Source organism: Acipenser ruthenus, chromosome 5 (assembly GCF_902713425.1).
Source record: "Acipenser ruthenus chromosome 5, fAciRut3.2 maternal haplotype, whole genome shotgun sequence".
Taxonomy (NCBI): Eukaryota; Metazoa; Chordata; class Actinopteri; order Acipenseriformes; family Acipenseridae; genus Acipenser; species Acipenser ruthenus.
The window spans coordinates 70,968,246-70,992,500 of NC_081193.1; the positions used below are offsets into that span (position 1 = coordinate 70,968,246).

At 37.2% G+C, this 24,255-nt stretch overlaps 1 protein-coding gene across 2 annotated transcripts in view; it reads left to right on the forward strand.

The window, feature by feature from the left end:
- LOC117402976 (WD repeat-containing and planar cell polarity effector protein fritz homolog) overlaps positions 1 to 24,255 on the forward strand; it is a 94,260-nt gene that overhangs the window by 34,177 nt on the left and 35,828 nt on the right. Inside the window, exons 3-9 of one of the 2 annotated variants that reach the window (XM_059024438.1) lie at positions 4,640 to 4,684; positions 6,463 to 6,513; positions 7,965 to 8,035; positions 8,293 to 8,352; positions 12,250 to 12,364; positions 18,739 to 18,872; positions 21,160 to 21,351. In XM_059024438.1, coding sequence (XP_058880421.1) covers positions 4,640 to 4,684; positions 6,463 to 6,513; positions 7,965 to 8,035; positions 8,293 to 8,352; positions 12,250 to 12,364; positions 18,739 to 18,872; positions 21,160 to 21,351 — 668 coding nt within the window. The remainder of the gene's footprint in view (positions 1 to 4,639; positions 4,685 to 6,462; positions 6,514 to 7,964; positions 8,036 to 8,292; positions 8,353 to 12,249; positions 12,365 to 18,738; positions 18,873 to 21,159; positions 21,352 to 24,255) is intronic. The other variant, XM_059024439.1, reaches the window with a different exon arrangement.

A 24,255-nucleotide genomic window follows, 5' to 3' on the forward strand; every position in this document is an offset into this window, starting at 1 on the left:
AGAAACCTCGTACACAGTCAGTGGCCACAGCAACCTCGGCAGTAGACCAAACTGAAAGCACCAGAGTTTTAGTTTGCCTGGTAAAGCGCTGCTGTCTATGCTCTTCAACCCTTCCACTGCTTGTTGTCTAACTTCTCCCACACAAACTGTGTCCTTTAGATCCCCGTCGTACCATCTCCCAAGACTCTTCACTGGCTTCTCCGACACTGTTGGTATAGCCTCACCATTAATGAAGAACGTTTTATCTACTACTTTACCTTTAATTATAGAGATGCTCCTTGATTTAGTGGGCTTGAATTGCATTCGTGCCCATTCAATGTTATTGGTTAATTTGCCCATTAACCGATTAGTGCAGGCTACTGTTGTAGTCATGGTTATCATGTCATCCATGTATGCTCATATTGGTGGTAGTCACATTCCAGAAGCCAAGCGCTCTCCTCCCACTACCCATTTTGATGCCCTAATGATTACTTCCATTGCCATGGTAAAAGCCAGTGGAGAAATGGTGCATCCTGCCATTATTCCAACTTCTAGGCATTGCCATGCAGTGCTGAATTCTGAAGTAGAAAAACTAAATTGCAAATCTCCAAAGTAGGCTTTCACTAAATTTGTTATTGTCATCGGTACACTGAAAAACTCAAATGCTGCCCAAAGAAGTTCATGTGGCACTGAACCATATGCATTGGCCAAATCCAGGAATGTCACATGGAGCTCCTTCCTCTCCTTTTTAGCTGATTGAATTTGTTGCCAGATCACATTGATGTATTCTAAGCATCCTGGGAAACCTGGAATGCCTGCTTTTTGTATTGAAGTGTCAATGAAGCAGTTCTTTAATAGGTAAGTTGACAATCTCTGAGCAATAATGCTGAAGAAAATCTTGCCTTCTGCATTTAATAGGGAAATAGGGCAAAACTGACTGATGCTTGTAGAATCTTTTTCCTTAGGTATAAAGACTCCACCTGCTCAGCGCCATGCTCTTGGTACAACCTGTTTTTCCCATGCCACTTTCATCAATTTCCACAGGATTCGTAGATTTCCTGAAGCACTCTTGTACACTCTGTACGGAACTCCATGTGTCCCATGCAGTTTTCTCACAAGCTTTTGGCCATTTAACTCCAGGCTTGTGCCCGCTGAGGTTCTTTTCTCTCTTATGCTGGTTTGTCTGACCGGGTTCACAAGAATCATTAGGTTCATTACTAACTGTGTTCATGCAAGTCCTCCTCACGTCTATGACAGGGGTGCTGATATCCTGCGAACTGTGGTTTGCTTCTTGTCGCTGGATTTCATTCGACTGACTTGACTGACTTCGTAAAAAGTATTGATCAATGCGAGGCCCTTGTCCCTTCTCCTTCAAGCATTTCATTCTCCCTTGATGAATCTTCAAACCCCTGACCGTTGTCGCCTTGCTCCAGCCGCAGACACAAATCTGGAGTTCCATGTCTTTGCTAACTGCAGATCTTGAACTAGTCTTTTGTGAAGTACTCTCTATACTCATATCCGTTTCCGTTCCTAAGTCGTTAACCGTGTTGTCCGACGTTGAGTCATCTTCCGCCCCCGCTCTCGCAGACTCTAGGGGTATTTTTCTCTTTAATTTCTTAGAAGCCTTGGGCGGGTGTCTCCAGCATCCTGTAAACACAGAGCTGAGGATACTGCCGACAAGGGTAGCTAACCCTTGCCAGCCCCAAGGGGTCTCTTTCCTCCTGTCAGCTGTCTCTCCAGGCTGTCGCAAGGCCTTTCCCTTGTTACCAGCTGCTCCGTCCCCCACTGAACTCAGCCCAGCTTACTTACCCGTACATCAGCTTTCCTTTCTATTGTGTTTGAGATCCCCAGCCAGAATCTTTCCGTCTCAACCACAGCCAGTTGCTGCTCCTCTCTGCTGCTTCAGATATATATATATATATATATATATAAATATATATATATATATATATAAATAAACATTTTCATACTAACTTTTGTACTTGTTAACATTAATTTAAAAATCCAGTTGATGCCCATGATTAATATGTTTTGTGACTAATATGAAGATATTAATATGTTTCAATATTAACTAAATCGAGTTATTAATCAAATTGATTAATCTTGCTACATAATTGATTTATTACAATGTTACGAATTTGCAGTATTTACGAACATGTAAGTAATATTAGTACATAGAGCCCAATATGTTCAAAAATAGTTACCCAACATTGGCAGAATGATTATAATAAACAGTTAACAGGATTACAAAGGTTTAAACATGAAACTACAGCTTTTCAAACCCGAGGCTGGTATATATTTTACTAGGATTCTTACAATATTGTGAAAGAATCCAGTCCCATCTATTTTATTGAAATATTACTATAGTTATCCAGGATTGTTTTGGCTGGGGAGTGAGGCCTGATCTCTCCTGTCGTGACTGCTCTGTGGTGTTGGCCAGACATGGCACACCCTTCTCAACCACCAGATGGCTGAGACCCAGATAAACTATACATTGCTCTGTGTATAGGAATACACTCCCTACAGGAGGGTGGGGCAGGTAACATAGTGGAACCCAAAGTGCTTCACCAGGATTTCAAACAGGAACCATGTACACCGGTGGAAAGAAAAGAAACCTGTTCCACTGCACTTTGACTCCCTTCTCCTCCCCATTAGTACTAATTATAGTTATTAGCCATCTTTTCATTTTGGCATGTGGTCAATGGAGGTTTACTTACATTTCATAGGAATGACTGTTCAGGTACCAGGAAATAAAGTACACACTCAATGTCATGCAAAAGAGAGGAACCATGCGACGTGCTGAGTGGTCAACTGTGCTGTCTAATAGGCATAGAGCTGTCAGTATGTTGTAAAATAGGTAGAGAATGTACTGGTGTTTGAAAGGGGCTTAAAAAGTAAGCAGCGGGATTCTGAAAAATATAGCGTTACATATCCCCACATGTTGCTACAACTGTTTAAATAATGTACCTGAAATTTTTCTTTTCATTTGTTAATATCCTGAAAACATTTTACATTTATAACTTAAAAGCTGTTTCAAAGCTCTTTTCAAAATGGCCACTCTAGTGCACTGGGGTTTGTGATCTGTCCTCTAAATCAGGGCTTTTGCAACCCTGGTCCAGGGGGACCCCATGTGTCTTCTGGTTTTCATTCCAACTGAGCTCTCAGTTACTTAACTCAACTCTCAATTGAACTAATAATTATCTTAATTAGACCTTTTTACTTGTTTTCAGAGCTTAAACAGTTGTAGATTTCAAGTTAGCTATAACATTTTATAAGTAACTTGAACTGCAACTTTTTAAGAGCTGAGAACAATTAAAAAGGTATAATTAAGCAAATTATTAGTTCAGTTAAGGGTCTAGTTAATTAATTAAGAGCTCAGTTGGAATGAAAACCAGCAGACACATGGGGTCCCCATAATCAGGGTTGGGAACCACTGCTCTAAATCACTACAGGAAAAAAAAAAAAAAACATAACTGGCTTTTCTGTTCCGTACCATCGTTATCATGGATCGTTATTGCTGTGTTACCTGTTTGACAACGTGGGCAATAATCCTTACATGGCCATTTTGAAATAAGCTTTGAAAAAGACTAAAGTTTATAAGTGTAAAAAGTTGTCAGGATGTTCACAATGAAAAGAAAAATGTCAGGTACGTTATTTAAACAGTTGTAGCAACATGTGGGGACGTGTAACGCTATATTTTTTGGAACCCCGCTACTTACTCTTAAATAGTGGGTGTGTGACTGGTCAATCTGTATTTCAGAAATCAAGGACCACTCCTTACAACTACTGATTTGGTCTATGTGTTGTCTAAAGCAACTGTTAACTGATATGGGGAAGATGACATCTGCAGAGTATTGTGACTTTTGATAGTCATCAGTCAATAGGCAGAATAACCCAAACGCTGAATGCAGTTTTTGAGCAAGCTGTGTGGACCTGAACATTGCAGAGGGTTAACCAGGCTGGCATTTAACCCCTGTAATGTAAATAATCAAATGTCCCACAAGTATTGACACCCTGGCATTAGACATACCCAGCTTAGGACAAGTAACTACCTTTCAGCGACATAGCTTTCAATTACAATCCACTCTTCTGAACTGATCATTTTCATCTGCTCTGTACTAGAAGACTTTTATTTATCGTTCTCAACTCGGTGCTCGATTGGATTCAGAACGGTAGAGACAATAGTGTGGGTAATGGACTAAAAACATTGATTTCCACCCCAAAATCATCATTTATTGCATGCTATTTAGGGGAATTACATTGAAATGAAAAAATACTGGTGGGCCCCACTGTATATAGTATACCCATGCTGGATGGAGAGAGAACGACTCCCTCCCCAAGAAAAGAAAAATGATGTGCAAGGGAAATTGACCCTGTTTTTCTGATGCCATAAAAAATAATAATATCAGCAACTTCTAAGAAGCTGACCGCATTAAAGAAAAGAAAATCGCCTTCCCGGTTCAAGGTTTTGATGGGCATAGTGGTCTGCCTTTATTAAAATCCACTGCGGCAAATCCACCCCCTCCGCTTCTAAACTCTTATCTCTCTCGCTTATGCGGCAGATGGCGCTGGACATGTGAAGATAATGATTGTTTATCCTGTAGTGCGAAATTGCTGATCTGTTCAGTTCTAACAGCGAGTGTTTATTTTGTCCACACAGATACAGATATTGGCACCTATCAGTACTATGATAAAGGAGAACCAGGTAAAAAAATTTATATATATATATCCTTTTTCTTTTTTTCTGTTTTCTGTTACAACAAAGTTCCCAGCACTGAATACATCTTAAGTGATCACCAAGGCACTGGCAGTACGATGGCTGGAAGCACAAGGGATTACAATTTCATATTTTGACATACCAGCGGTGTCAGCCATTTCACACTGATAATGCAAGGCAAAATGTAATTACTAATATATATATATATATATATATATATATATATATATATATATATATATATATATATATATATAATTTTTATTTTATTTTTATTTATTTTTTTAGAGAAAAGAGAAGTTTAAAACCCACATAGTTCTAAGTTCAGGGTGTCCAACTTTATGTACAAAGCAGTTAAACCAACTTCTTACATATATACTGTATTTTAAGCAGTATTGTTTAACTAGTTTTTATTCTACCAAATTACTGTATGCTGACATGGCTTTATTTTATAGAATGTTAATTAAAAGTTCTATAACATATTATGGTAGCTGCGGTACATTATTTGTTACAAATTACTGACTACAGTTCAGATTGGGGGTTATTGGCCTTTCATTGATAAGCTTTTCAGTTTCCCTGTAATCTAGTCATGTCCCTTTTATTGAATGGGGCAATCTTAGGTTTTGTACTGTTGAACATTTTTTATAGATTGATCTTCACTTTAAAAAGTTAAGAACACTATAGAGCAGTCCTCCTTTGGTACACATCCCTGTTACTGTTGAACATTTCCTTTGAAAGAAGCTCTGTCCAGCACATACAGCACTGGGGACCTTGAGAGTTGGTTCAAAGTTAAGAAATCATATCAGAAATGACTATAAGGAGACAGTGAAAATGACTCTGAACAAATGAATAGTAGGGAATTGATATGAAGCTTTAATACCACATCTTCATTTGAAATAACATGAGAGACACCTTATACAGCACTCCAGTTGCTCAGTAGTGAATGTCAGTGAATGTGAACCCAGGAAATCTTTGCCCTTATAATATTTGCCTGGCTTCATTTAAAGCTTTATAGCAGAGTTGTTTCTTTATTGAAATTGAGGATTAAAGAAATGATTCTTGATAATTGAGAAAGGGAGTGAGAGAGTTAGAGAGAGAAGGGGTAGCTGACTCATTTTTGTATAATTGAAACAGTGAGAATGGATTCTGTCATTTTGTAGTCAAATATAGTAGTCATTATTTCAGCGTCATTATTCTCTGACATGAATGGCTGGTTATTGCTTAGGCTTTCCAGTAGAGGGTATCCCATACTCACAGTAAGTAAGCCTCGGCTTCATATGTGGTTCCCTTCACATCCCACCTGCCTTTATAAAATAGCCTGTTCCTCAGTGAATAGTCACGTTTCTTTATCAGATTAATTCTGTTAATCCTGGAAGTTTTTTGAACGACCAAAAGGTCCTTCCAGCTAAGGTTGCTTCCTGTTTGGGGGAGGTAGGTTAAGATGGGGGCCTGTGTGGACACCCTTTGTCTGGGGTGTGGTTCTAATATGTTGTCTCCAACATGCCGATGACAGACAGGCTGACTCTGCTTCTGTTCTGGATTCAGTTTCAGGCCATTTTGCTATCGGATGATGTAAGGAGCTCTGTGAGACGAGCCCACCTGTTGGTTCTGCAGAAGTGTTCATTCAATGCCAAGTTCTGGTACTGTCCTAGTGAATGCAAAAATTAAAGTGAGCTTCAAGGGAGTTCATGGGAGATAGCAACTGCAAGTGCTGATGCCTCCAATGCAAGTTGTTAATTAATGTAATATTGTTATTTTTTTTTCAGTGTCACCAACAGAGTGCTATTATTTTGAAGAGAAGCAGGCATTTTTAGAATGTAAGTGTGTTTATTTCCAAAACCATTATCACCTGACTGCTAATTGGTTAATTATTTGGAGTACTTACTGTTCACAAATCAAAGAGCTGTTTATGAAGTAACAGATTAAAGAAATTAAGCATGTGTTGGAAAAACGGTAATATGTAGCACACACTTTGTTAATTGACACATAAATATATGTCATATATGTATGCTGCAAGTCAGTTGCAATCACAATGGGCAAAACAGGAAACAAACCTCACTGCAAAAATCTGCCTGAACTTCCCTAAAGGAATAAGAGACTGTAATCATTGAGGAATAGGCACATACCTGTCCAGAAAAATATAAACACCTTTGAGACATTTGAGACATTGCATCAGTGCCCTAAACACCCTATTGACAGTGTTATGGAATGTGTTTCCTGAAATATTTAGGTAGATTTGTATTTAATCACCCTTAACCTACTCCACCAACACACACGCTTGAAATCTGTGGCTTTTCACCTACTGGGGTCACAGTATACAGCAGTTTTGCTGGCCTTGTGATGTAGATTCTGTTTTTAAGACCAGAATAATGTTTTACAGTATGTCCATTATCCAGAAGTAACTTTTAGTCACGCTGAACTGGCCCTGGATTCAAACAGGGAACCCACGAGTGAAATATAAACACCCTTATCAGGAGACAAACACACCCCTCTGTGCAGCCCCCCTGATTCAGCTGTCATTTTAAATGTTACTTAATGATTTTAACAGGTTTAATTTGACTATTGCGCCTTTTAAAACTGTCCATATTCATACTATTATTGTACTCTCCTAAATTTAAAAAATAGTTTAAATATTTTATTAAATCCAATATATACATTGGCTGTTTATATCCTGCTGATGTTTTTCATATCTAAATACAATAAAACAAAAAATACAGCAAAAAGAGGCTGGAGTGGGATTGCAAATGTAAGGATCACATCGTTTCAATTTTTCACTTTCATTAAAATCTACCAAGGCCTGAATTAAATCAATATATGAATTAGCTATAATAAAGTGTTAAACATAACTATTTCTCCAGGATTATTGAGTTTATTGCATAAATAATTGCTCAGAATGATTTATATCCCTGAAAACTGTGATTTGTTGGAGACACAGATCTGTATGAATGTCTACCTATATCTTGATTACTGCACGTCTAATTGTAATTACATTTAGAATGGACATTTCTTAACACAGGTTTTTGAGGGTTATAGGATATAGCTGACATACTTATGCATGCTGACATGTCATTGGTTATATCTTTAAAACTTAAAGTCTGCCTAAAGTCTTATAAACTTTTATTTTGACAATTGCGGTCTGCCACTGCTTAGATCATTAAAATAGACCCCACTGTCTGCTATAATTACTTGGAAAGATAACAATGCTATCCTTATATGATGAAGAATTCCGATCTTTCGTAACATATAAATTCATATGCTCATGTCCCAGCTCGTGAGTATCCATGGACCCCCAAGAATAGACGCCCCGAGAAGCTTCGAGACACCCTAAAGGAGCTTGAGGTACCTTTTGAATGTTACATAAGATTAACAACAAACAATTGTTCTTTTTTTATTTTATTCCACCTTTCAACAGTTTTAATATTTGCAAGGATCAGCCAGCGGAGTGGTAACTGTGCTCCTGTGCCACGGCATGTGTTAAAACAGTTGCATCTTTGTTTGTGCGGCACGCTAATCTGCGATTTGAAATCAGAAACACTTTAACCAGCGGTAACTGTATGCTGCTCGGATATGGCTGACTGTGTTTTGTTGTCCTATAGGAGCTGCTCCAAAGTAACCGGTGTGTGCGAAGCAAATGGAAGAACAAGCACTTCTGCCAGGTAAACGTTGCTACACTGATTGGTTGTGTTGTTAACCAGCAGAGCTGAACTGCTTTTCAGCACCGCAAGCCGCAGGTATACGATGGTGAACATGATAGAGCTCTATAGTATGTGCTTTAAAAATAGCCGTTTCATCGTTTTCTACAACACAGTCACATTGTGCGGTTGCTTCACTGCGAGACCTGATTGAAATCAGCCGTTCATTTGACTATGACTGGTGTATTTCACAAACATATTTAATTATACCAATGATGCTGCCAGACTGCATTGTTTCTAGCTTCAAGTATTGAGTTATATCAATTTGTACATATACATACGTACATACATACATATATACATACATACATACATACATACATACACATACAGTCAATTTTCATTAAGACAAACTTGGATAAAACACATTTCCTGATACTACAAATTTTCGACATGGTCCCAGACAAATTTAACAGTCGCTTATTGTAATAAGCTTGCTTGCTTCGCCGCACTGCAAGGTCAAAGGGGATGCAGTAAAAGTAGCTTGGTGTTTTATTTCTTCTTCTTCTTGTTGGATGATGCACCAATACAGTAAGTTTGCTATTTTGGATTACAGAAGAAGCAGATTAGTAAATGCATAGGATAATTATATATTCTACAAAGATTTGCAATGTATTTACTGAGATCCCTGGCTTGCCGTGCTCCATGGTACCTTGTCCAACTGCGCTGTCTTAAAACTTGGTGTTGTAAAATTAAGTGTAGATGGTGGGACTCTGGTCTTACTGTCCATCTTTAAGACTGGAAGGAGTCACTGGTTGAAGATATGGTTGCTATGGCAACTGCCAGATCAAGCTATTATTCAAATATTATTGCGAATAATCAAGACAATCCTAGACACCTGTTCTCCACTATTGATCGGTTGTTAAAGCCTAACTGGCCCTCAACACTACTGGCTTCACGTCAGCTATGCAACAATTTTTTAGAATTTTTTTAAGTCTAAGATTGACAGCATCCGTCTTCACATCAGCATTTCTTCTTATGCTGCTCTCACACAGTCTCTCAGTTTCTCTTGCTTTGTTGGGTCCTCTCTCTGTTGCTTTGCACCTCTTAATTCTGCATCTCTTACAGATCTTGTCCCTTGAATGAAATCCACCTCCTGTTTGTTGGATCCTTTTCCCTCTGATCTTTTTCAGTCCTGTTTTGTGATGCTTTGCCCCTTGGTGTTAAATATCATAAATTATTCCGAGTTCTGGTGTGGTACCAGTAGCTTTTAAAACTGCAGCAGTCATGCCAGTGTCTAAAAAACCACATATGGCCTTGGATCATTTTAATAATTTTCGGCCTATTTCAAGTCTGCCCTTTCTTGCTAAACTACTAGAACGAGCTGTCACTCTGTAATTAAATTGTCACCTCACTGCTAACAAACTTTATGAACCTTTTCAATCTGGTTTTCGACATCTTCACAGCACTTAGACTGCCCTTGTCAAAGTTACTAATGATCTATTAATGGTAGCAGACTAACAGGTGCTTTATCAATATGAATTCTTTTGGATCTAGGTGCTGCATTTGACACTGTAAATCATGAGATCCTGGGTTAACCTTTGAACTGCATGTATTGAATACTGTCAAGGTTTCATATTTTCACCTCAGAAATATAGCTAGGCTTCGACCTATGCTCTCTGACTCTGTGGCTGAAAAATTGGTTCATGCGTTTGTTTTCTCTAGGATTGATTATTGTAACGCCCTGCTCGCTGGTGTCTCTATAGCATTCTGAACAAATTGCAATATGTTCAAAATTCTGCAGCTAGAATTTTGTCTAGGTCACGCTCTAGGGATCACGTTACACCTGTGTTGGAGGCCTTGCATTGGCTGTTAGGTTTCGAGTGGATTTTAAAATCCTTCTCCTGACCTACAATGCCCTCCATGGGCTGGCTCCGCTTTATTTGTCAGATCTTTTACCCTTTTACACACCCACTCGCAACCTCCGCTCCACCGATCTTAGACTGTTGTGTGTCCCTTCTGCTCGCCTGCGCTCTATGGGCAACAGGGCCCTCTGTTGCTATGCCTCAAAACCGTGGAACTCTGTTCCGTTAGAGATCAGGGATTCAGCAACTTTGAGTGTTTTTAAATCTAGTTTAATAACTTACTTTTTTAGTAAGGCATTTTTATGATTCCTTTTCCTTGTTTCTGTTATTGTTTTTGTTGAATTTATCTTTGTTCTGTGAAGCGCTCTGAGACGATTGCTTTTAAGGGAGCTATATAAAATAAAGTTTATTATTATTACTATTATTATAGAATTACCAGATTATCTAGTTCTGTCAATGTTTACACATGCTTTTAAATACCTGTGCTTAAGGACCAAAATCCTTATATATATATATATATATATATATATATATATATATATATATATATATATATATATATATATATATATATAATGATGTACTTAGTCAGTACAGGCAAACACTATAATACATATTTCTTGATTCTTCATTTTGAACTGTTACTGTATCTGCCAATGAAACATGTACAAATAAATTAAATGTCATGACATACCTTATTTATGTCATAGGCAGATGCAGTGATAACAAACGAGCCTTGAAGGACTATATTAAAATAAACAGTATTTTTATTGTAATGCGGCTTATAACATCACTGCACTGAAGACGGTTGTTGTGTCAGTACTAAGCAGCGGTGCCTGATGGGGATTTACAACGACCAGTGCCACTGTTTTTACTGACTAGTGATGTATAGGCTTTCTAGTCACTAATTAATAAATACATTTAAAACTATTGCATTTGTTACTTTTATCTAGTTATTCTATTTTATTTGAATTGCCGTATGTCATGGTTTTTCATGACATAGCTTATTTATACCACCATTTATTTACATTTTAAAAGGATCCCAAACTTTTCATGACATAACATAAAATCAACTCCATATGAGTGATATCAAATCATGTATTCTTTAGGAATAAATTCAGCTTACGCTACGCAGATTACGAACGTCATCGTCAATACAGACGACAGTAAATGTGTTTGCCAATGCTTGTCTTACCTTTTAAGAAAATCCTTTGTTCATTAATATAATGTGCAAACTTCTTAAACAAGAATTCCCAATGCAGAGGGATTTACCAGTTTACACCGCAGATATTGCATAGCAGACTTAATTGTGGTTAAGATGATGAGGGTATTCTTGCAATGCGTCTCATTTTTGTAGGATTTTTAGATGTGTACTGTAGGGGCTTCAGTTTAGATTGCTACTACTAAATGTATTCAATAAAGACTTAAATTTAACTCAGATATACCATATCAGCCATTCAGTTTATTCAGTATGCCATTCATTTGCTTTTTTACTACCTGAACAGTTTATTTTAGTACAGTCTGAATTGCTTATTGAACAGGCTGCTCTTTTTTAGCTATGTAGACCTAAATTATTCAATTTGTTAGTTTTAGTTTTCATTGCGAGGGTTCTCTAGATTGCACTTCTTTAGTCCTTAAAGGAGGTGACTATGATTATACCTCTTATTAGCATTAGCAATAATGGGCCTTATTTTCTACTGTGCTTCAGTGATGAGGCTTGACTTATTTAATTTTAACTACTACACCTGTTTCATATTTTCCTTTTCCTTTATTCATGTTCATATTACATGTCCCTTAAACTGTCATATACCAGGCCATTAGTATTGGTAACCTTTTTTTTTTTCTATTTCCCTTGTTTTTTTGTTTTTTTGTTTGTTTCTTTTTACTTAACAACTGTTTCTGGTTCCTAATCATTTCTGTGCTGCATTTATCTGTTTATTGATTTGATTGATTGATTGATTGATTGATTGATTGCTATGCAAGAGAAAATATATCATGGAAACCGTAACTTACTTTATTTTTTATTTTGTGCAACTTTTGATTTCTTCATTTTCAGCTAATTCTTGGTTCAGGTGTGCTGGTGTATCTGATCCTTTCAGGGCCACAGCTGGAGAAGGTGACAATTGACAGGACCCTGGTGGGGAAGCTCATCGGCGACACCATCAGTGATGGTAATTACACACATGTGCAAATAGAATTACTACTAAGGAACTAAATACACTATGCCAACAGGTGGACTAATTACAGACACAAGAGCTTCACAGAGGCACCTAATAATTGCATGTGGTGCCTTAGTTTCAGCCCTTGAGACTCTACTTACAGAGTTTTAGGGTTTTTCCTCTTTTTAGTTCCTCTACTTTTTATAAAGACTCACGCAATGGGAGACAAGGGCCATCCGTGTTTTAATGAGGTGTGCGTAAGGTAAGGTCAGATCAACAGTACAGGGACAGGCCAGGTATAGCATTGTAGACTGGAAATAATGTTGTGTATGGAGCTTTAAAGGATTTTATGTCAGTAAAAGTAATTAGGTATTCAATATCTGAAATAAATTCTGCTCAGCTACTATATTAATGTTTGTTTCATGCAAAAGTAACTTTAATGTAACTTTAATCGAATAAGTGACTGATCAATAAATAATTTCACAGTATGAGAGAGAGCCTACCAGCAGTGCCGTGCTGCATCACTCAAAGGGGCCCTTTCTCTTAACCTGTTGCAAAAGGAAGTTTGAAAGGGAGCATAAAATTAAAGGATGGACACCCTGCGTTATTTCTATTTTTTTGTTACTGGAAACCTGCAAAAACTGTCAGTGTGTTTTTGTTTTCTGTATGTTTGGAATCTAGTTGGGGTACACAAATGAAAGTAATCTTTAAGAATTGTGACTTGGGATGTTCTCAAGTAGGCAAGAATGCAGTTACTTGCATGTCGGAGCAGAAAGGAAGCCATACCTTTTCCCAAAGAAAAGACCACACATAAATTGGAGTGGCATATGAAAGAGGTTTGCACATGCTTTTGACTGTGATTTGAACTGAACTGAACAGTCGTCCATTGATAATATTGAGAGGACACAGCCCAGAACCAACAAATCCAACCTTGGGGAGACGGGGACGGGGGACACACAAAACAAACACCAACAAATGGAGACGTCATGAAAAGATAAATTCAACCCTATGATTTGTAAAGGAGAAGAACAAGGGGATCTAGACAAAGGGTAAAGGAATTAAAAGCACACAAAAACATCTGACCTCAAAAGGCTCAACAGGTCCATCCACCATAACACTGTTGAAGGTTGTATGGCCAACATGGATAACAACTGAAACAACATACCTAGTCTCCAAGGTGTTTAAATAGTTCTGGAAGGATATGTGACCATTTCTCAATGCTTTTTATCTCTGGCTCCACAGACACAAACAGTGGTCCCAGAGCTTTTTGGAGTTCAAGTGCAGGTAGATTTTTTGTGCAAGAAAGGAAAGCTCTACAATGGTAAGGGGAGCTGTTAAAATAACCCAGAAGCTAATAAAGTGTATGGAAATGGAGGTTACAATACTGCTGAAAGTTTCAAGCAGATTACTATGTCAGCCATTTCCTTGGAATCCCTGCGTAATAGAGCGATGTTACTAATTGATACTTGTGATACTTTGTACTGTGATATTTTGTAACAATTGTAAATCGCTCTGGATAAGGGCATCTGCTAATAAATAAATAATAATAATATGTGGGTTGTCACTGAATCAGACACAGAGCAGTGGGTGTTGGCACACCGCACAGGTTTAATAACAACACAGGCTGACGCTAGGGTACCAACAATGGTAATCCCAGCGACGGATTTAATAAAGAAAACAAAAGAAAGCTAAAAATAAAAGTTTGCCACACAAGGCGAGCGCTAGTCCCACTGAAAGCTACTACCCTACAAAACCTCTCTATACTTGTTTGGGATCAACTGATCTAGTGAAGTCCCGGCATCCTCCGGCTGACTCCAGCCTCTCCCTGATGGCCTCAGCTGGGCCATGCCTCCACGAGTCTTGGAGTATAATGGTTTCGTAGTAGTTAATCCTGTGGAGCGGACACTCTCCTTCTCGATGTCAACAAAGCAAGCTTTCACTCAGCGCCCTTCTGTGTAGCAATGGCCGTACAGTAGCCTCGAACGTTGCTGCTGCTGCCTTCTTAAACAGCCAATCAGTACCTCCCAAGCAGCTCAGCTCCGGGCAAGCCTTCCTGTTTACCAAAGCAGCAGCGCATCTGAACCAGCGACAAGGTCCTCCCTGGCACACCCTGTAATGAAGAACTCCACCACTACTTCAGCTGCTAATATCACAAAAAAGGTATGAGATGCAAGCTTTGGTTTTTCAATGTTTTGGAAACTACTCTGGGAAAATCTAACAACCCTTGACCTGCCACTTATAATGGTGGGCATTGTACCATCTTTTATGGCAGTAATTGTACATACCTCTCACCGCCTCATTTGAGGTTGACCACGTTTCTTGAGTTTAGAGACAGAACCCTTTGTTATTGACTTGGTTATATTTGGTACTCGGTTGTATTGTAGGATTGTTTCAGATAAGTTCCATTACCAGTGTTTTCTCCATTCAAAAATTAGCTGTTTTACTGACCACTGGTTATATCAGTAATATAAATCTTTTTCTCATATCCACTTTGCTTCATGTTTCCAAACTATTTCATCAGTGATGCAGTTCCTGTTACATTATGCCCGGTGATGCTCCCAGTTCACATTGGTCATTTTGTTTTGTACAAAAGGAATCAGAATGTGTTTGATTATAAAATGGCTTGGATGAACAGGGCACTCTCATTGTCTTAACAAGATGCCATGTGGTGCTGTTGTTAGACTTTGATTGGATCTCTTTGGCCTCATCTCTCTAAGCTTTTGTGTTCTTGCACTACTTATTGCATTGTTCTCGAATCGGTCGTTTAATGGGACATTACCAGCCAGTTGCAACTGTGCTCAACCTTTTGAACACAGTTGCAATTGTTTTTATATTTTTTATCCCCAGTATTTTAATTAAATAAAAAGGTGATGAAATATTCTGCCAGCACTTGGAGCCTGGACCACACAGGCTGTGATGAGAAAGTACATCCCCACTGAGCTTGACCCTCTTCCTCCTTCTCCTCCTCCTCCTTCTCCTCCTCCTCCCCACTAACCTGACACCTGAACCCCTCCAGGACTGCAGGCTCTGAGCAGCTCTTAAAGAAAGCCTGCAATTGTCAATTCGCCACAAAAGAGGAACTAAAGGCAATTATTGGGGAAGAATGGAGGCAGGTGCCCTCGGGACTCATCTGCGCATCTGTCCAACAATGCTGAATACACCTGAGGCTGGCTGTTAAGCAAGATAGAGAGAGCACTGGAAAAGATTCACCATTCTGACACCCAACTCTAATTAATACATTAATGTCTGCTGTGTGTGTGTGTGTGTGTGTGTGTGTGTGTATATATATATATATATATATATATATATATATATATATATATATATATATATATATATAGGTCCTCCAAAATGAAATACCATTCTTAGGGTTAAACTAATTAATTTTTAGTAGTTTTCATAGGAAAAGATAAGTGTTCCCTTTGGTAAGCCTTGTCCTACTGTTCCAATGGTCCAATTAAAGAGTGACGTGATTGAATTATCTACTTTTGTGTTTGTTCATTTTAAAGATTATTATTATTATTATTATTATTATTATTATTATTATTATTATTATTATTATTATTATTATTTGCTGTATTTCAAATAAAACTAGAAAAGAAACATTGGATTATCACTATAACCCAATTGAACCCAGATTACTTCCAGAAACCTAATTTGCCCCCTCAATTTTGTGATAAGATAACCCCAAAATGCATGCCCTACTGCATCTCTTGAATATGCATTTCTATGTCCTGGAACAAACTGGAGTTTTGTTTTTGCATTCCTTATTATTTTGCTTTCTTTGTCATTTCAGTAAAAAGAAAAAAAAGAAAAAAGATTAGTTCTCAATTCATGTACTCATTGTGCAAAAATAAATGCTATATATTCATTTTGAATTATTTTAAACGTATTTGTTTACCTTTAGCTGATTTTTAGACAAAGATAAAACCACAACAATACACACAACCCATCATCATTCAAAACGCAGACCCTCACATTAAAACAATTAGACATATCAACATGGTGTTCAAAAACCAAAGGAAAGCAATTAGCTGAAGCAAGTGTTTTCACAGCCGTCAGTTATACACGTTCATTTGCACAGTTTTAATCTTTTTGGATATTGTTCCAGTACCAAGGAGAAACTAAATGCAGTTGTATCTACTTCAGTGGGAACTGTATTAATATGTAACTCATAAGTAAATGCAACCTAATTTTATAAAGTAACTTGAAGTAGATACATCCTTTTATATTGTAATTTAACCAGTTTAATGTGTATTCTCACATCCATTTTTAATGCAAATAATTTTGATTGACTGCTTTTTGAGTTTGAAGAACTTTGGCTTGGGTTTATCTGTATGATTAAAGTCAGAGATGTTTGCACACTGTTGAGCACAATTATGTCTTAATAGCATTATCCAAAATAAATCATTCTCAGAGTGAATCTGTAATCTGCCAGTTCAGAGGTATTCAACTGTCTTGGGTTATGAACTATGGATATCAGCCATCCTGTCGCTATTGACTGCTGTGCAAGACTGGGGACTACTTAAGTTAGATTTACTGTGACTGCGAAGGCAAGACTTTTGCCCACGAAAGCAATTCTGTCAGTGGACGAAAATACAGAATAATAAAGTAGATCTGGGAGCTTAGGCATGCATATTTAAAAAAAAAAAAAAAAAAATCATGTGATGATGTTTTTAGATATGTAGACTTTAAATAGACGTCTTTCAATTTGTGGCTACATAGACGTTGCTAACCTGATGTTTTAGCGAACGCTTGCGGTAAACTACCTTGTGTGTATTTTTGCCGCCTTCACCCTTTTGTTGGAAAACTAATTTCACCATCGAAGACACTGAGAAAGACAAAACGTCTGTCAAAATGTTACTAGGTTTTTATTGTTTTACTATATATGTTCTCACACTAACATCCTTGTAGTGGCTGCATATTGTGTGGCCCACTTTTACACTGAGAGTTATGATTAATATACAGTTTGTTAATTTATGATACCTGGATGTATTCCACAGGTCCGGAATGTCATGCTATCGGTTTTAACCACGGCAGGGATATGTTACTTTTGCATTTATTCCTTCGATACTTTTTTTATATTTTTTTATCCTAATTGAACTTAATGCTTCAAACAAAAGATTTAAAAAATGAGTAGCCTTTTCATTATGTAATTTTGGGAGAGAGTCTAATGACTCATTGCTGGACACAGGTGATAAAAGACATTAATTACTTCCTTGTGCTTGCAGCTATTATAGTTACAGGAGAGGAAGAGACAGCTTAAGTCAGGTAGCTCTACTTAGGAGGAGCAGGTGACATTGGGTCCCTAGAGCATACTTAGATAATGAGCTATGAAGCAAGGCAATGTTTTCTTTACCAATGTGGTAATATTTACATATATTGTGTAATTAAAACCATATGGATTAACATCAAAGTCAATATAACTGAGTCATTTCACTGTTAATGAATGATCTTTTTTTATTAATTGTTTCATTTATTTATTATTATTATTATTTATTTCTTAGCAGACACCCTTATCCAGGGCGACTTACAATTGTTACAAGATATCACATTATACATTATTTCACATTATACAGATATCACATTATTTTACATACAATTACCCATTTATACAGTTGGGTTTTTACTGGAGCAATCTAGGTAAAGTACCTTGCTCAAGGGTACAACAGCAGTGTCCCCCACTGGGGATTGAACCCACAACCCTCCGGTCAAGAGTCCAGAGCCCTAACCGCTACTCCACACTGCTGCCCTATTTAACGCGTATCATATGATTTTGCCCCACTTTATGATCTCATTTGCCTCATCACACTGGGAAAGGATTGAAATCTTAAGCACAATACCACACTCGAAGGTGTCTGATACTGAGACGAAAAATATTTCTAGTCAAAGCATTTGTCATTTAATCTATTAGTTTCTTTTATTATTTCTAAATACCAAGACAACCCACTTGACTGCACCTCATGTCTCACAACACAGTTGAGTACAACCTCACCCCTTCTGTGTTATTACATGTATAGCGATGCCCAACTTTATTGAAAGGAATGAGTATTTTTGGAAAACTTTCTTACATTCATATTTCGCTTTATAATTGTAGATGTTTAAAATAATAGTTCTTATTGGCGTTATTGAAAACTACAAGGGTTTAGAAGAATTTTCTGATATAAGACATAGATAAACACAGTCCTAATTCTATATAAATGTGAATTGGAGCATTTTGCATTGGAAAGATAGGAGGGTCCTTAATACCATTCAGGTTGCCTTGTGTTGGTAAAAAAACAACCACAAAACCTGCAACCTATATAAAAAGTGCATTGTCTAAATGCTATGTCAAGTTGTATTAAACAGATCCATATTTTGATGTAATGCTTCTTGCTTTCCTGCAGCGGTACTCGCAGACAGTTTCATTATCTTGACTTTCCTGGAGAAAAACAAGGTTTGCTACATCCAGTTCACAAGGAAACAAAGCTCCCCAAACATCAGCAAGAGGGTGGAAAAGCTTTCCATTTCAGATCTCAAGGTACCATTCCATTGATTCAATGTCTGATGTAACATGACACAAATTCAGCATGCTTAGTGATCCCATTAAAAATGTTGTCTGTTAAAAAACAAATACATTTTTTAAACAAGCTTTTAGATGTATCATATTAAGGGCTATTTTGTTTGACACCTTAAGAGTACATTGTTATTGTAACATGGGAGACTATATAATTATAATTAAATGTGGAAAGCACAGTTCTCAACCGTATTGGTTAGATCCCAGTTATAGGTGTTCATACAATAAATTAATATTAGGTAATTTAATTGATACAATACCGTAGTGCAAATACTTTTAAAATTGGGTCAGTATCATACTGTACTGTTTTTGTCTGCAGAGAAAAATAATGACAGTTTATTTTGCCCTATAGACCATCTGTCGTTAGTGTGTTTGGTAGAGCTGTGCTTAAAGTACATCATTGTAATTTCTCTGCTGGGTTTAGAATGCTGTTTTAAACATCTTTGTTTTGTGGGAGTTTTTTTCATTGTTGCATTGTACATAATGCTTTGTGTTTTACTTGCATTTAATTTGTAAGATGACTACTCTAAATGAACTTCACCCTAAATTGCAGGAAGAATAAATGGCAAATACAGTATGCATCTTGCAACTGAATGCTCATTTCATGAAAACTAGGTTCCCCCCCATGAAAGTGTGTAAGAAAAGATATACTTTGGATATGCCAACAACCACATAATTGCTTGGACTTCATTTACCTTTGATGTTCATTCGGAACGCTGGGAGGTCAACAATACTGTGGCTGTGCAAATAGGAAAAAAAAGGCTTTTTATTTGGCCACATAAATTCGGCAAATAATTTTTTATAGCATTAACCCTGTTTTAATGGCCTCGGCTGAGTGGTGAGATCACAATTTGGATGAGCCTGATTATTTACTAAATACAATACATAAATGCATCGGGTCCTTAACACCCATTGCACTCTGGCATTATCGCATTACCGGCATCCTTTGTTGCCACGCAGACGGGAATATGAAAGCAATCTGTCCTGGAGTGAGACTGGCTCCAGAAGCATTTCCCTGATAAGAGGACCCCCTGCCCTTTGCTAGTGTTTGGTCCAGTAGGCTAAGCTGTGCGCCTAATCCCCAGAAAGTGGTTTGATTATTGCTGACCAGCATAGGCAAGATGGCATTTTTTCTTTTTTTTTTGCTATCAACCCACCATTAATTCCTTGACAAGGAATGCAGTGCAATCCATATATGTGGGTTCTCTCTCTCTCTCTCTCTCTCTCGTTGTATGTGTTATCCAAATGGTCCACTACTCATGTTTTCAAACCACTGGAACTCAAAGCGATATTGCTTAAATAATAATCCGGATAACTCCCTAATAGAGCTGTTGACTTCTTTAAGGAAAGAAGAGATGGATACTATACATTTAAGGAGAGGCAATAATTATTATTATTATTATTATTATTATTATTATTATTATTATTATTATTATTTATTTCTTAGCAGATGCCCTTATCCAGGGCGACTTACAATTGTTACAAGATATCACATTATTTTTTACATACAATTACCCATTTATACAGTTGGGTTTTTACTGGAGCAATCTAGGTAAAGTACCTTGCTCAAGGGTACAGCAGCAGTGTCCCCTACCAGGGATTGAACCCACAACCCTCCGGTCAAGAGTCCAGAGCCCTAACCACTACTCCACACCTGCTATATACAGCACCTTGAGATGTTAGCTATATGAATGTCTCATGTTTTTCTCTTGTCTGAGATAGAGAAAATGTTTCTATAAAGGAGTGATTACCAAAGCTTTCATTAAAATCTTATTTTTGTGTTCTATTATTTATTAAGGATTTGCAGATTTTTCAGGAACCACACTGCAGGTTAAGACAGTATTCAATTCACATCTGGTACCTCATGTTATGTACCGGATAGCAGGAGTTTAAACTCTTAACCCACAATGTGAATAACAAGAGGAACTGTAATTCAGAGTTAAACAACAGCACCATAAAAAGGAAGTACTTTTAACCATGATGTACAGCTATGGCCAGAAGTAATTTGTATTAATATTCACTTCGTATTATGTGTGTGTACTGTATCATATTTATTTTACTTATTTTTTTGTTGTATTTACTTCTGATATTATGTACATGAAGGCCATTCATGGCTGAAATACATCCTGGGATTCACAGTGCGTCTCACACTGATTCTTAAGTGACTGGACTGGAACGTGAAATTGCATAACATTGCTTGAGAGAGTGTGTATTTGTCAGGTTAAAGTGTGCTATATTTTTCATGTGTTAGATCTCCTATGTGGATTTACCTGGACCTGCAGGACGGAAAGTGGACCGTCGACTGGCGGTAAACTGCTTGCAGGACATAGCGATTTGCTGGTGGCCAACAATTAATGAGGATGCCTGGCCTTGGTCTCCCATTTCCAGTGAGAGAGACCGAGCTAACCTGGTGTTGTTAGGATGTGCAAATGGTAGCCTTCAGGTAAATTATTGGATTGCATTGCAGTTTTGGGGATGGATCATGTAATACTGAAGGTTTATTTAATAAATAGGGCATAACATGTTAAATAATAGAGTGGTTTTGAAGGTGTTCATTCCCCTAACAGGAATAGACGCTGGTGAGGTATTTGTATACATTTAGGATAGAAACTCTTAATTGTTAATTGTCAATTCTGTTTTGAACAGATTTAGTTTAAATAGTAGGATAGATTTCACTGCAGGTCTGAACTCCATTGCCAAGACCCATTGTTTTCACTGTAGCTGAGACCTAAACATAAGATTAACAGACTTGAAACCAAATACTACTACTACGATGACTACTACTACTACAACATGACTACTACTACTACTAGTACTACTAATAATAATAATAATATGTACATGAATACCAGTTACTGATTATTTAAAAGAATAATGTATGCCCAACTGTATATAATAAGCCTACAGTTCCATTAAGGGGTTCTGGTGACATGGAATTACAGCCTTATACTGTATGAACAGACATACATGCTATACTATATACACTACACTATATTATCTTTTTGATAGATAAAGACAGTATATGACCATCATATAAATGATTTGCTAGTTATCAATAGGTGGATAACCAACCTATGATTTATAGTAAACATTAATAATAGATTAAAAACCCCGATTAGAGTAGGGGTTTATTACTAACACTCTGTTGTAAGTATTAACCTTATGGAGTGTCAAAACCGGCAAAACAAATTTCAGAGATTTTGAATGCTCTGTTGTCCCCAGTCCTCAACGAGAACTGGTACTCCACTGCCCCTTTAGACATTTGCATTAATAAATAATCTGATGTAGAATACGGTACAAACTATCACAATTACTGCTGCAGCCTACAAACAAAGTATAGTAGCTCATAAATAAATGCAAAATATCTTCCAAAGTGGAAATAGCTTGAGCAATTTTATATGCGAGTTATGAAAATAAATGAAAAATGATGCAGTATATTTAGGCCGTTTTGGAGTTTGCAAGGGGTTTATCTTAGGCCTTCACCTATTTTTTTTTACACTCAAAGAACATTAAAGTCCTTCCTTGCATAATTTCTAATTAAAGTGTTTGCTGTCATTTTCAGATCCGCAGTGTGAAATTAAGCTAGCAGTTTATGTAAGAACCATGGAGTAAATCAAACATTTTTCTCATCAGAAAGACAAGGACTTCAATCACTTCGAGCTTGTATATATGTTTCTTTTGTTATGTTTTCTATCTGCATGCTAAGCCAATTTTCTACTTAGACTCTAGCATTTGAAACCGTTATTTAGTTCCCTATGTGGTCTTTATCCCTACCCCATACTGATAAGCAGTACCACTGCAAATTAAAAAAAAAAAAAATCCTAATTATTCCGGCATTTAACATTTTTAATGATTTTGTGGTTTCCCAAACTTAATAATCTAAAAATAAATAAATAAATAAATAAATAACATTATCCAATGTTATCATATATCACATAACGCAGGTTTTTTAAATACACAGGTTTTTTGCCTGTGTCTATTTAATTACATTTGAAAATGCTTGTTTCCAAATGGGTCCCATCAGTCGGTTTAGTTAGGTATTAGACAAAAGCACTTTGTTTGAAGTAAAATTCTGTATCTGCTGTACAGTATTAATTCTGACTAACAATAAAAATGCTTCAGTTGTTTTGTGGTAATCAAGGCATCAAAGTGTAAAGCCTGGGACAGACAGGCGTGGCGTGGCACCGCTGGGCATTTTCACCATGCAATACTGCTAGTCCGCACCCGGGCACACAGGAGCAGTATGCACTACGCGACTGACTTTTCTTACAATATTGTAGAAAAATTGAATAGTACAGTAGTCAGTACCACACCCTAGGCTATGTACTCAAACATAATTTGCATATATGGCTAAATGTTTTGCATCATCTAGAATGTTAGGCTGCAGACATAATAATAATAAAAACAAAAAATAAACTATATGAACATAATTTTGATATTTTATTTAACATCATGCAATCAAAGAAACTATAAAATGATATCGCAAAAGTCTACCGGAAGCTACAATAGTAGTACAGTATTTCATGTTAGATTTCGAAATGTCACATTTTTCAATTTTTGGAAAACTACAAAGCGCTAAGGATTTCAATATGTTAATGTAACATTATTAATTCTATAGGGGTGATGCAAAACTTTTGGTCATAGCTGTAATGCCCCCCATATAATCTACTAAATAAAAACACTAGTTTGTTTATCAAAGTTGTTTTTCTGTCATTATGTGCAGGTGTATGAAATGAGCGATCAGCTTAGCAAAGAAACATACAATATGTTGCTGACAGCAAGTAGCCTACTACTAAAGTGTTAGAAAATATATCATTTTACAGCCAGTTATTTAGTAAAAATAGTAGTGAACTCCAGAAATAATAAAAAAAGACAAAAAGTGATAACATTATGAAATTGGCTACAGGAAAGATGCTTATCAGGGGCGATGTATAAAATACTGACCTGCCTGTCCTTGTATGAAATATGGGAGGGATCAAACACTTCAGGGTGCTTGGACACCTCAGTAGACAACAGTTTCATTCATGATTTTTCCTGCCTAGCACGTGTTGTCACCACTTGGCTGTGATTGGTTAATCCACCTTCTGTACCGCGCAGCATCCAGAAAAAAACGTTCTGGATTCGATTTGAGAGGCACCGCTCAGCGTCACCGTGGGACTAGCAGTATCGCCCCACGCTGATCTGTCCAACACCATATGAAAGCAATGGCAGCGATACACGCGGCAAAATGCCTCACATGCCACGCCACACCTGTCTGTCCTGGGATTTAGTCTGAAGTTTGTTACTACTTAGCGATAGCACGAGAATGCTTAAAATCAATATCTGATATTAGGATTATACCCGATAC